This window comes from Pantherophis guttatus, chromosome 6 (genome assembly GCF_059756535.1).
Source record: "Pantherophis guttatus breed Tessera chromosome 6, ASM5975653v1, whole genome shotgun sequence".
NCBI lineage: Eukaryota > Metazoa > Chordata > Lepidosauria > Squamata > Colubridae > Pantherophis > Pantherophis guttatus.
Genome location: NC_142068.1, coordinates 61884299 through 61899713, shown reverse-complemented (window position 1 = coordinate 61899713; position 15415 = coordinate 61884299). Strand labels below are relative to the sequence as shown.

Sequence of the window (15415 nt, the reverse complement as noted above, 5' to 3'; positions counted from 1 at the left end):
TCCATGGGAGTTCAGTGTGGTTTTGATTACTGCAGTCTATATCCCACCTGATGCCAATACTACCATAGCTTTTCGATTCTTGTACAACATTGTTAGTAATCAGCAGAATAAGCATTCTGATGTTGTATTATATTATAGTGGGGGATTTTAATTAGACTGATTTAAAAGCAGTGCTCCCTAAATTCTATCAGCATGTTAATTGTGCTACTAGAGGAGCACAAACATATTGGACAAAGTATATACTAACATTAAACATGTCTATAAGGTTATACAATTACCACCTTTGGGACAATCAGACCATATGTCACGACTTTTAGCACCAGCATACATCCCTCTTAGGAGACGGGCTTTGCCTATAATAAAGACATTGAAATCATGGCCAGAAGATGCTTCCCAACAACTTCAAGATTGTTTTGAGAACACAGATTGGGACATCTTTTACCACCCTGACCTAGAGGAGCACACTGCAACTGTTCTGTGCTATATCAAACACTACACAGATACTATCACTGTGGATAAACATATTAGGATTTATCCCAATCAGAAGCCCTGGATGACCAAGGAAGTGCAGTGCCTCTTGCATGAGAGGACCAAGGCCTTTAGGTCTGGTGATGGGGCAAGCTTGCCAGAGCTAGTCTAAAGAAAGGTATTCAGAAGGCCATGACTAATTATAAGAGGAAGATTAAGGATAATTTTTATAGTAACAACATGAGGCAGGTGTCGTGAGGGATTAAACAAATTACCAACCATCAACCGACCAATGTCATCCCTGCTGAAGGGAACGCTTCGTTGCAGAGGAGCTGAATCATTTCTTTGCTCGCTTTGAAGTGGAGACATCAGAGACAGCTAAAATATAGCCACCAGCCCATTGTAGCCCCCACCTCATTGTGGAGGAACAGGAGGTGAGGAACATTCTGAGGGCTGTGGATCCTAGAAAGGCTGCCAGTCCTGATGGTATCTCTGGCCGAGTGCTTAAAGACACTGCTGATCAGTTGGCTGGAGTCTTTACCAGAATCTTCAAACGGTCTTTATTCCAGTCCACTATTCCATCTTGTTTGAAGGCTTCCATCATTGTTCCACTGCCAAAGAAGTTCCCTATCAATAACCTCAACGATTACAGACCAGTGGCACTCACTCCTATCATCATGAAGTACTTTGAGAAATTGGTCTGCCGGCACATCATTTCTGGTCTTCCGCATACATCTGATAAACACCAGTTTGCATAGAGAAGAAATAGATCTACAGAGGATGGTATAGCCACCACTCTTCACACTGCTCTGACTCATTTGGAACAGCGGGCTATGCGAGGATGCTTTTTGTAGATTTTAGCTCTGAATTTAACACAATACTTCCACATAGACTAGTGTCTAAACTTATAGATCTTGGACTTTCTTATTCAATCTGCCTTTGGATTATGGATTTCCTGTCTGGCCACCCTCAGAGGATCAGATTAGGTAATCATATCTCTTCAACCCTTATTCTTAACATTGGTACACCACAGGGTTGTGTGTTGAATCCCTTACTCTATATTCTTTATGTGCATGACTGCATTCCCACTCATGCTAGCAATACTATTATTACATTTGCAGATGATACAATAGTGGTGGGACTCATCTCCAGGGGGGATGAGTCTGCCTATCGAGATGAGGTGGACCGGTTGCTTTCGTGGTGTGGAGACAATAACTTGGTCATTAATACCAATAAGACCAAGGAGCTTATAGTGGACTATAGAAGGAATAGATCAGACATCCAGCCCTTGTTATCAACGGAGACCGAATGGAACAAGTGGCCAGTTTTAAGTTTCTTGGTGTTCTCATAAAAGAGGACCTGACCTGGGGCACTCACATTGCAGCACTGGTCAAAAGGGCCCAGCAGAGATTATACTACCTGAGACTTCTAAGGAAACAACAATGAAAAACTGCTGGTGACCTTCTACCGCTGTACCATAGAGAGTATTTTAACTTACTGCACCTGTGTATGGTTTGCCAACTGCACAGTGGCAGATAGGACAGCACTCCAGAGGGTTAACGTCATTGCCCAGAGGATCATTGGTTGCCCTCTCGTCTCTTTGGAAGACCTTTATAGCTCCCACTGCCTTAAGAAAGTTCAAAACATTCTTAAAGATCCATCTCATTCTGGACACCCTTTTTTTGAACTATTACCATCTGGCAGATGGTACAGGATAATAAAAATAAGGACAAATAGGCTGAAAAACAGCTTCTATCCCAGGGCAGTAACTATATTGAATTCTACTGTATAGTGCAATATTAATGCAATATCGGGTTTTCAATTCAATTTTATAGAATGTGAAGGATGTGTGTTTGTGTTTTATTTTTATAGTTATAATGTACACTGAAGATGGCATTTAATTTTGTTGTACAAGATGCAATGACAATAAACTAAACTAAACTAAACTAAACTAAACTAAACTAAACTAAACTAAACTAAACTAAACTAAACTAAACTAAACTAAACTGTTGCAAGTCAAGGACTATCTGTATTAGCAGCCAGGCAGGCAGAACAGTTCGAGGAAGAGAATTTTCAAAGAATAATGATCGTTCTGATAGAACAACAATGTTTAGTAAAAAAAAATAATATGAAGAATGAGGTCCAAACAGGCCCAAGCAATACTTAAGCTTTCAATATACAGAAACAAGTTTATACATAAAGGAAAAAATCATTTGCACGGGAAGATGACTAGCCTAAAAAATGCTACAATAAATCTCATTACAGTTCTCATGCTTCACACGATAGGTTTAACATTCAAAAGATCTTAAACCAATTACATCTTTATAAATTATTTCAAAGGTATTCACGAATACGCAGATAACTTTCATCTCTTGCTACAGTATCACTGTACTAGTTAATCTTGGCAGACACAGTATTTTATTAAAAAACATGTTCTTTTACATTTTAGGTTCTATAAATCCATTTTTTTCTTTCCTGTAAAATATCAGAGGCCTAGAAGGACCAAGGTCTGATGCAAGGAGCTGAGACTAAACACGTCTATTGCCAATAATACTCCAATGTCAGCTGAGTCCCACCCACAGATACACAGGGAAGGGTGTACACTAACCCTGATTTTATGCTCTAATTATGTCTTTTCTTGTACTGAAAATAAAGCCAGCTTGCACTTTGAATGTTTGCCTGCTAGCTTTTGAGTTTGAGTGAAGTCTGACAAGCTTAATTTTATTTTCCGTATTTAAATCTATATTTACTCAAAAGGAAAGTTGTCTTCCTGCCTCCCAATAATTACCCATGGGTAGGGTTAATTTCATACAACTTTTGTAGAGAATCATCCTCTTTCCTTCTTGTAAACAAATAAGTTCAGTAAACTTATTTTACTGAAGTTTATTCAGTAAACTTCTTGCAAAAAAATGTTCAGTAAAGACAGATTACTTAAAATATTAGAGGCCTAGAAATAGAGACAGATTATTTAAAACAAGGGTGTCAAACTTGCGGCTCGGGGGCCAGATGCGTCACATGCTGGCCCTGCCCCTGCCCAGTCTAGTAAAGGGGGGGAAAGTCACGATATGTCACATGACACTGCCGTGATGATGCAAGTTTGACACCCCTGATTTAAAATATTAGAAGCCTAGAAGGACAAGGAGCTGTCTTGTTGTCCTTAAGTAGAGACAGATTTCTTAGATATAATGGTGATTCTTTCATCATATATGTATCATATATGTAGTTTTTTCATCATATATGGCTCACAAACAAGGACTTTTCTCCTACAGTCATCTGCAGAAGGTTCAAGAGCAGACTGACTTTTTAGAAGAAAACACCTACTGCTGTTTACATAGTTTCTTCACTACTCCCAAAAATGCTTAAAAAGAAAATACATCATGCCTCATAGGAAAATGAATATTCAGGTGACTGCTCAAAGAACCTCAGTAAACATATAGGCAAGCAACTTGTTCTTTATTATTGTGGTCTCATCACACTGTACTTCTGGATGACTTGCAATCCAGACTCATTGACTGTGGGACCATCAACTTGATCTGGAAGTATTTAATAAAGATCAAAGACTGAGATGAAGTCACAATGTCTATAGCTACAGCTGAAGAGTTTATAGACCATAAAGGTGGGCTCCCCAAAAAGGGGATGAGGATGATGTGGCTATTATTCTTATGGAATATGCCATAAATATGCCATATGCCTTTGGTAAGGGAGTTTTGTAATTATAGAATCCAAAATGACTTATTTCTGTGAAGAGCTGGTGACCTTTCTTTTTGACACTCATAGCACTCCAGTAACTGAGGTGTTTTTCTAATCAGTGTGTCCTACAAACATAAAAAGACAAAACTAATTGAACATTTAATGAATGCAATGATGACATATTCACTGAAGAAGAAAACAAAGACAGCGACATAATATCCTGACTGAAGCAGAACTAGTTATTACCTTCAGAAGCAATGTGGCAGCTGGAATTTATTCTTTTTTTCCCCATGGCACTTAGGTAGCTGTTTTAGCTAGCTAAAGATCATTTTGTTTTCTGAATGTTTTGGAAGGGAGACTTTTGTGGAATAACGGATGAGAAAGGGAAATATGTGAAAAAAGAATATGTGAGTTTTACTAGAAAGCTACATGATGTTAAGAGGATATATGATTGGCTATGCAAGAAGGCAGGTCAGTAAGAAGCAGAATAAGGAAAAAGGACATTTTTGGAAGGGAAGTGAAAATAGGAATGGCAGTTGATTAGGTCCAGAGCTTGAGCCACCCAATCTTTAGATACCCATGGAACTAGTAAAACTGATTTGTACATAGAGGATAAAGGCAAATTACTACTGGAAGATGACAAAGCAGCAGTAAATGTCACACTCAGTTGGACACCTGTAGAAAAAATAATGGTGACTGAATAGTGGAGCTGTAGAAGAATCCAATTCTCCTAGGTCGGTTGTTTTTTTTTAATATATAAGATGTGATCTGAATATTGCAGGCATTGACAATTATTCTTTACTTTGGTCAGATCACTTTCTGTTCAAACTGCAGGTTGTGATTATATTGGACCCCTGTCAGGGTGAAGGATCCATTAAGATGGTCCACCACAGACACCTGATGTAACTGGATGGCTTTCAGACGTACTTGAGGATTTTCCAGATGATTTGGCAAAATGTTATGCCTTGTGGATCTTTGGAATACAAAGACCACTTGATGAATTTGCTTCTGCAAGGCCTCTTCCCTGTCATTTTAGGGCTTCCTGGAACACCGAATATGGAAGACGACACGAAGAAAAAGGTACTTCAAGTGGCTGTATTGCAAGTAAGTGTGAACTGACTGAGAATTGGCATGAGCTTGTATTTGTGTCTCTAGGGTGGTCATAAAAAACAGAGGAGCTTCTGTTAGATTGCATCTGTGAGTTCCCAGCCAGTAATGCAGCCCAGGATGACCCAGAGCCTTTTAGGGAAGAAGAAAGGGAGAAACCACTCTTAGGCCATCCAAATAAATCTGAAGGCTTTCCTTCAAGTATATAATGCATATTGATTCTGGTCTAGATGCCAGTTGACTAGAGATTGTGAAAACTAATAAAATGGGTATAATTTCTGTAGCATGAATTCTGTCACAAAAGAAATTCTGTTTTTATCTAGTAAGAGATATTAAAAATAAAATTAACTCAGAATGTCCAAATTATGGGTTGAATGAGAGTTCCAGTGAAGAGTTTTTGAGATCTTTATAAAAATTGTGAAATAGCAGGACACGATCCAAAGATTCTACAGATTAACAACAATAACAACAATAACAATAATAATTCCACTGACAATAATCCTATGAAACACAAAACTGGGATATCAAATCTCAAGCAAACATGGCAAGATAAACCATCTGCTATACATAAATGACTTAAAAATGTATGTGAAAAACCCCACTGAACTTAAATCAATATTCAACACAGTTCAACTGTTCAGCAGCGACATCAAAATGAACTTTGGACTTGAAAAATGGCTATATTATCCATGCTGTGAGGAAAATGGAAAAAATAGAAGGAATAGAACTAGGAAATGGAAGCATAGTGAAAGCATTAACAAAGAATGACGGTTATAAATCCCTAGGCATATTGGAAGCAGATAACATCTTGAATGGAAAAGAGTTAATGCAAAAGGAATATATCAGGAGAGTCCGCAAAATATTAAAATCAAAGCTGAATGCTGGAAACATAATTAAAGCTATTAATATATAGGCAGTTCTAGTGATACGCTACCCAGCTTGAATCATCAACTGGACTTTGGCTAAACTGGAAAACTTGGATCAGAAAACGAGCAAACTTTTGAATATGTACCACGCTTTACATCCATGAAGTGACATCGACAGGTTGTAGGTGCCAAGAGGAATAAGGGGCAAAGGGCTTTTGCAAATTCATCAAACTGTAGAAGAAGAAAAATGAAGTTTGAATGACTATGGGAATCAAAGTGCAGAAAAATTGCTACAGACTGTGAAAATGGAGAACATTATAAAAACAACAGAAACAAAGGCAGAATATAAGGAAAAACAGCTGGATGACAGATTAAATGGATGGAAAACCAAAGCTTTACATGGACAGCACTTGAAAAACATTGAAAGAAAATGTGATAACAACTTGACGTGGACATGGCTTAAGATGGGAACCATCAAGAAAGAAACAGAAGGTTTAATACTTGTTCAAGAACAAGCACTACAAACTAATGCCATGAAAGCGAAGATACAAAAATCCACTGACAATCCAAACTGCCAACTTTGCAATGACAAAGTTGAAACTGTTTCACATTTAATATGTGAGTGCAGCAAAATTGCACAAACTGATTACAAAGCTAGACACAACCGAGTTGCTAAATTAATCCACTGGTCATTATGTAAAAAATATGACTTACCTGTATTCAAAATGTCATGGGAACACAAAGTGGAAAAAGTTACTGAAAATGAGAAAGTGAAGATCTTGTGGGACTTTCAAATACAGACGGATCGTCATTTGGAACACAACACGCCAGATATCACAGTTGTTGAAAACAGAAGCATACAATTTATTGATATAGCTGTACCAGGAGATGCCAGAGTCGAAGAAAAAATCATGAAATATCACGACCTGGCCATCGAAACTACACGATTATGGATGAAACATGTAACAGTGATACCCATTGTTATCGGGGCACTTGGTACCATGTCCAAGAATTTTATAAAATGCATCAATAAATTGCAACTTCCTGCAATAACACCAGTGGAACTGCAAAAAACTGCGCTACTTGGAACATTGTACATCTTAAAAAGGTACTTGGTCGATATCTAAGATGCTGGCAGGAACCCGTATCAACTATCGACACCAGTCAATAATATTTCTGATGCATTTTTAAATGTTCAGTTGACTGAGTTTCATGTTTAATCAATAAAAGTTAATAATAATAATAATAACAACAACAACAAAAACAAAAACAACAACAACAACAACTGTTGAAAAAGAAATTGTGTGTTGTCCCAATTGTAATTGGAGTCCTTGGAGCAATACCCAAAGGGCTACCTCGCTATTTAGAAATTCTAAATTTGCCAGACTTGAACATTTTGATTCTACAAAAAACCACCTTACTCGGAACAGCTTACATCCTCCGACGATACCTTAACAGTTCCTAGGTCCTTGGTTAGGACTCGAGCTGCTGAGCTATTAACCAGCCTCAAAGGCTGTGAATCTCACTAAAGATTAAATAATAATAATAATAATAATAATAATAATAATAATAATAATACCATCTAATTAGCTGCTGCAAAAATATCGCACACACTGACTACAAACAATGGCACGACAAAATAGCAACAATGGTTCTATTGGAAGATCTGCAAGAAATACCATTTGCCTGCAAGCAAGAACTGGTGAGACTATAAAACAAAGTCATAGAAGAGAAAGAAGCTAAAGTGCTCTGGGACTTTAGAATTCAAACAGATAGGCACCTTCCACATAACACTCCAAGCTTAATAATTGTTGTAGAAAAAAGAGAAAAAAGTGCACTGATGAAGTTACCTAGTTTGGTAATGAAACGTCTAGAAGAATAATTTTAATTGTCTATAGAAATATACAAAAGAAATGTTAATTTTTAAGAGTTTACTGTAAATTAATTTTTTCTTCATTCATTAGTATTGCTGTGGCAACCGTCAGTCAGAACTTAACAACTACTGCCTAATTCAATGAGAAGAAAAACAAGGGGAAAATGAGAAAATATTTTTTTTAATCGAGGGATAGACAGTTTACTGAAATTGGCCCTATTCATTAAAAAAGAGCATCATTTATTTCCAAAAATTTCTTATCATTCACAAAGAAGGGTATACACACAGCACTGAAAAATAAACAAATAGTTAATCATGTTAAAAGCATTGTAATTTGGCTTTGACTCATTCATCAATAGAAATTATACACTAGAGGACAGAAATCTAAACAAGTATTGCAGCATAAACTATGATGAATGCTCAGCTTATTTTCAGCCCTAGACAGATTGTAATGTTATTTCTACACATGGCTGAAGCTTTTCCTAAATTACATTACTGTAAAATAAAGCAACTCAATATAGACTAAATACTCTAAGGAGGAATTGCCATACAAAATAAAATAAAAGAAAGCTATCTAATTGATTAGGGTTAGTAACATTACAATATTATCACTATTAACATAATAATATTAAACAAAATTTAAGAAGTGTTTTTAATGTATATCTGTTAATATTGAACATGTAAGAAAAAGTGTTATAAAGCTTAAGAAATATCATAGACCAGTGATCCAAACCGTTAATCCATCTGTTCAGTTCTATACAGATTTTTTTCTATGTAAGGGAATAATATATTCCTAAATGCTAGAAAATCAGCACCCATAAATTCAATATTCCTAAGTGAATTACATCACTGTGTATCTTAAAAGCAAGTACCTAAAAGATACATAAAGTACGTGTTTCATTTAATAGTTGACTATTGGTATGGACAATTTATCAAGGAAACAGCCCCTTTTTGTAAACCATCAAATCACTTTCATTTTAGGCAAAGCTAGAAACAATTAGGCTAATTTAATCTCCCCGATTTTCTTTTCAGTTCATTGGGTTAACAGCATTTTTAATCATTTCCTGACTAAATTTGGACAGCCATCATTATATCTAGCTAGTACTTTTAGAAGTGCTAAAAATCAGTCTTGCAAACAGCTAGAAGAATACTGCATGAAAGGCCATATCATACTTGAGTTTGCGCAAGTCAAAAGGATTCAAACACAATTTACTGCTTATAAAGGGATGCCCAACCAACAAGGTGTATAGAACAGATGGCAAGAATATACAGAAGAGCTGTATGCCAGCAATAATGAAGTCTATCCTCCTCAGGATCAGAAAACAGAAACAGAAATAGAACGAGTCATCCTTCGGAAAGGTCATATGGGCAATGAGTTAACTGCCAAATAGTAAGGCTCCATATGTTGATATCATCAAGATAGAGAAAGAAGTGTGGCAAAGTTGAATATTTTTCCCACCCTTCTTATTCAACCTGTAAAGTTGAAGTGAACATGAGGAATCTGGAACTTGAAGAATAAAAAAGAATTGGAGTAAAGACTGGAAGAAGGAACGTCAAAAGTCTTTGATATGTTGATGACATAACTCTCCTCTCAGAAATCAACGAAACATAAAACATCTGATCAAAAGGATTAAAGAAGAAAGCGAGAAATTTGGCCTCTTTGTGAACATCAGAAAGACCAAGCTCATGACCACAACGAGAAATGTAAATGTAAAAATACCAATTGACGGTAAACAGATTGCATGTGCAAGAATTCATTTTCCTAGAATTGCAGATTGATCAAAGTGGTGAATGAAGTCTAGAAATAAAGCATCAACATGCACTGGGTTGTACAGCAATGATGAACATTAAGAATAGAGTATGAAAAAGCAAAGTCTGGCGACTGAAAGCAGATTAATCGACACTATAGTGTTTCCCATAGCTACCTATGGTTGCAAAACTTGAATCATGAAGAAACTAGACAGGAGGAAAATCGATTTGTTTAAGTTGTGGTGTTAGAGAAGGCTCCTGTGCATTCCTTGGACAATAAAGGTGACAAACAAGCAAGTTTGTGTGTAAAACAAAACATTGCTGGAAGGCCATATCACAAAATTCTGCCTTACTTATTTCAGCCATATCATGCACTCCAGTACTCCAGTTATGCTCCAAATGGTCAGCGGTAAAAGGAAACAAGGTCACCAAAAACCAGAGTGGTGAGACACCATCAAAGCCAGATCATAAAATAACTGAAATAAGCCATAAAGATTGGAAAGTGTGGAGAGCTGATCCACAGAATTGCTGAGATTGAAAGGATAGCATCTTTAATTTTAGAATGTCCTTCTAAAAAAAAAAAAAAAGTTCAGCACAATAATAACTCATGCAAGGTGGTAATTAATAAATGTCCTCCCTCCTCTATTTTTTGCACATGTACTGCTGGTACCTGTAAAAGGAATCTATCAAGCAGACTGTCTATAGTCTGGTTGATAGATGCCATGAGGTGTCAAACTCATGGCATCATGTTGCCGTCACATCACATTTTGCGATGTTTTTTCCCTTTACTGGGGGGGCGTGGCCTGCATCTGGCCCATGGGCCGCCAGTTTGACACCCCTGGTCTATAGCATTAGGCAGAATGAGAAGATTACATTAGTTGGTACACACAATAAGTAATGGGGCATTAGTGAAGTGCTGGAATTTCAAAAATCTTCATTGCAAGTTTTGTTTTGCACTATTCCACAGTAGCCACATTTTGTACAATTATTGAAGCTTCAAAGTGATCTTTAATGATAATCCCTCAAAAAAGTGCTCAAATAGAGCATATATACTGTAAATAAAGCAAAGCAAAACAAAGTAAAACAATGAGTTATATAAAGCATTACTGTAATCCAGGTAGGTGATTATCAGAGCATGATGACAATTGACAACCATTGAAAACAGTAATAGCTGTAGCAGGTGAAGTGACTAAAGTCATGTGGCCCTCAAACTGCTGTAGTAAAATAACTATTCGTTTCTTATATCATGGAAGGAGCAACCCTCTCTAAAAAGACAGCATAGTAGTAATACATGAGGAAAAACTAACATAAAAATACTTTTAAATTCAAGATTTCTGAAAATTCAGCATTCATTGCATGTTTAGAAAACATTAGTTCTCTTAACATATTTTGAAGGTTGCCAAAGGCAGTGTTTTTCCCTTCTCCCAAAGAATAAATACGACGGACTTCAAGCACAGGAACACAAAGTTTTTTTTAAAATTTTTGGAAGCAAATAGCATTTAATAGGGGCCATGAGAATAAAATTTAATTGGATTTGCAAAAATCTTCAACAGATTCCCCCAAACACCAGAAAGAGCTAGACTGAGAATTAAGTTTAGAAAATTAAAATGTAGAAAAGAATCTTGAAGTATAATATCTCTTAGGACAAAATATTCAAAATAATTATGCAGAGGACTTTACCTAACAGTATGCTGGCAGAAACTGCTCCTTTCAATGATGATATGTGGTTTGATTTTTTTTCTGGGTCAACCCGCCACCAAATCAACATTTTGTACTACAGCGACTACACACAACCAGTGAAAAAAAAAGCCAGAGAAAGTCAGTTACATCCCACATGAATACAATGGTTAAACCAGATGATGCTAATTAGATTTGCAAGCATTGTATTTATCAAATTCACGTGGAGAGAAAGCAGAATCTAGGCTGTGCGCTGTATGTGCTGCATGTACTAAGAAACAACTTCATTGCAAAATTAAAAATTATTCCACCTTTATGTCTCAGTAGGTGGCAGCATCTAGCTGATCTCATCTAAGTTTGGAAGCTAGGGAAGATCAGACTACTAGGCCAAACTTGAAAGTTAAAAAAAATAGAATACCATAAAAGAATATTAGAAATATAGGTTAGATTGGGAATGTGAAATAGCTCCTGGAAGGCAGCAGTTGCAAAAAGGTAATGGATTGCACTTCCTGAAATTAGATGTTTTTTTCCATGTAGTTGCTGGGAATATTGACCTAAGGGTGTCTTTACATTTTTATAATAGTATATTATAATATTATAATAGCACAGGCTATTAAATATACTATTCATTTAGATAGTCACCCTGAATTCAATTTAGCATGGATGGCTATATAAATGTTTTAAATCAGTCAATCAATCAATCACAAGTTTTATGAGTTATAATCCAAAGCCATCACTAAAGCTATCTACTTGCACTATTATCTTCTTCCATTTTCTCAGTTATTATTCAAATCCTTACACTAATCAATCAGAATGCTACTTTCCAATCCAAAAGACAGCACTAATTTTCTGAAATATACAATACTGTGGAGTTTTTTTTTTTTTTAATGATTGTTTCTACATGGAAGCTTTTAGGGTTTATCATTTCATAGATGCATCAGAGAACAAATGAGAGAATATTCAAAATATCAAATTCTTTTTCAAAGAAACCTAGAATTATTTCTATTTCTGGGGAACTAATTAGTAAATAATGTACAATGAAGAGGCATTGTTATCAGCATTTGGGAAAAAGAAGAATGTTATATTACTCATTCTACTTGAACTGACAAAGAATTGAAAAGATCTCCTGTCCAGTTCCAGAACTGCTACTCATTATTATTAAAAACAAAATAAATTCTGGACATCACACTCTTTTTTCAAAGAACCATGGAAACATAATTGAGCATAGAAACTGCAATGCACAATTTTGTACCAGTCAATATGCGCACAGCTCAATGATTTTATTCTGTGCACATCTCCTTCTTGAGAACAGAATCATCTCTTTAAAAAAAAATATTGCAACAACTCCCCTCCCAAAAATCCAAGAAATAATGAATAATATATATTATTCATTATTGTCACTTTCTTTATAAAGTGATATAGGATGACCAAGAGTATGAAAACCTTTCCTAGTTATTTGCATTTTTTAACTTCACGGGGATACCAGCAAAATAGGATTCTCTTACGCCTAACCCACATCAAATTACAAACAGTACATCACATGCAATTAAATGTCAACAATTTTAATAGGATTGGAGGATCAGATGATGCAAAGAATCTACTTTAAAATAAATTATCATGCACAAATTTAAAGCTGATTGTTTGTTGTAAATCATAGGAACTAAGTTCCCGAAAAAAACATTTTTAAAAAAATGCTTGTCAATAGTAACTAAATGTACAATTTAAAGACCCATTCCTTAATTTTAATTGCAATCTATAGACACAAAAATTCATCTTAGAGAAAATTTTATATCAAAAGATATTTTCTGCCAGGACATAATACTTCAGATCTTGACATAAGTATAGCTGAATACTAGAGCATTTTTAAAAAAGCTCTTTACTGAAGCTGTATTGCCGAAATGATTTGAAGTTACAGATTTAAACCCTTAATGAAAAAAAATGAAAATGAAAAGCTGCTTAGACCTCTGTGCAAGGAATGACTTAAGGAAGATAATTCTACACTCACAGTCAGACCAGTATGATTATTTCCATTGCTCAGGTACATACAGAACATGCAGGACCTTAATGGATGCTTTTAAGGAAGCTATTTTTAATAGTCTACCTGCAAAAGCATACTTTGATTAAACATGCTGATATTTGATGGAAACACATGTCAAACTATGGCCACAAAATAGGCACTAAAGTGTGGTAGCACAATTTCATTAGAATGTAAGCTGCAGTGCATCTGATGAAGAGAGCTGCTGATTGCTGGGAAATACAATTCACAGTAATATAATTTAAACTTCAATGTAATATGGACAAATGATAGGAGAAGAAAAGTAGTAAAAATCATTTCTATTAAACTGATGAGTCGAAAAACTTTTTCATGTATGAACTTACTCCAAAAGGTTTTTCAAGGAACTTTTCTATCTCTGCTGGAATTATTCATTTCATTTTTTCATTTTTCATTTTATTAAATTTGTATACCGCCCTACTCCCGAAGGACTCAGGGCGGTGAACAGGCACGAAATAAAACACATAAATACAAAAGTTAAAACATGATTAAAACCTAATTAAATAATTTTTGCCCGAGACAATTTAAAACTCCCAATAATTTAAAACAAATTAAAATTTGAGTTTAAAAATTTAAAAGAAGGGGAAAAATTAGGCCAGGCCGGCCTGCTGGAATAGGAGTGTCTTCAAAGCACGGCGGAAAGTGCCCAGATCCGGGATCCTCCGTATCTCCGGGGAGAGCTCGTTCCAGATAGTAGGTGCCCCCACAGAGAAGGCCCTCCCCTAGGGGCCGCCAGTCGACATTGTTTGGCTGACGGCACCTGGAGGAGCCCCTCTCTATGAGAGCGTACCGGCCGGTGGGAGGCTGTTTGTGGTAGTAGGTGGTCCCGTAAGTAGCCAGGTCCTAAGCCATGGAGCGCTCTAAAGGTGGTGACCAAAACCTTGAAGCGCATCCGGAAGACCACCGGGAGCCAGTGCAGCTCGCGCAGGAGAGGTGTCACACGGGAGCGCCATGTTGCTCCCATAACCACCCGCGCGGCCGCACTCTGCGCCAGTTGGAGCCTCCGGGTGCTCCTCAAGGGGAGCCCCATGTAGAGACCGTTACAATAGTCCAGGCGGGAGGTAACGAGGGCATGAGTGACTGTGTGTAGGGAGTCCCGATCCAGAAAGGGACGCAACTGGCGTCCCTTTATTATAAAAGGAAGAATACTTAATAAATATTATAGATTGTAATTACAACAGAAAGCTTTATAAGTCAAGAAGAAGGCAATTTCTGTTCACTGATCTGCTAGCCAGGAGAAAGCATTTGCTTTCTCCTGGCTAGCAATTAGCTAATTTTTAACTAAACAATTAGTTCAAAATGGTTTACTAATTCAAAGTTTACTAATTGAAACAAAAGGCAAGGAGCAAAATCAGTGGTATTGCCATGTCTGAATGAGATCATTGGCAATTTTATTAGTTATTATTTAAAATCTCTTTTATAACTCTGGTTAGCAAAATATTTAGCTTAACCAACAACAACAACAAAAGCTTTCCTCTGTGTGAGAAACAATGTTGATTATGAAATTGGGTAAAGATAAAGGTTTAATGATGCATGTGACAAAATAATATCTAAGAAAATGTATTGATTTTTTTTGTACTTACTTATTCTGCATCATGTTCATTATAACCCAGTCAGAAGGATAGACATTCTTCCCAATAAGATTTTTGAACATGATGAATGTTTCCATAAGGAAGTCCTAAAAATAAAAAGCAAAACATACGACTATTTTACATAAAGAATAAAATTAAAATTACTTTCATTTGCAAGCATAATAGGAATAATGGAAGAAAAGTCTCAATTCTTCAATTAAATTGAAGAAACTATATCTTGTTGAACAAATAAATGTAACTGATCTCCTCTAAACAACATTGTATCATATCATGCAGCAATACCCCCAAGAATCATATCATAATACATTTTTATTAGTAATGCCAGCTCCAAGCAAAGCCG

At 36.2% G+C, this 15415-nt stretch overlaps 1 protein-coding gene across 4 annotated transcripts in view; it reads right to left on the bottom strand.

Annotated features, from left to right (window-relative positions):
• DOCK1 (dedicator of cytokinesis 1) overlaps positions 1 to 15415 on the bottom strand; it is a 427633-nt gene that overhangs the window by 150343 nt on the left and 261875 nt on the right. For all 4 annotated transcript variants that reach the window (XM_034436445.3, XM_034436446.3, XM_034436447.3 and 1 more), the window contains exon 29: positions 15067 to 15161. In XM_034436445.3, the coding sequence (XP_034292336.2) occupies positions 15067 to 15161 (95 nt within the window). The remainder of the gene's footprint in view (positions 1 to 15066; positions 15162 to 15415) is intronic.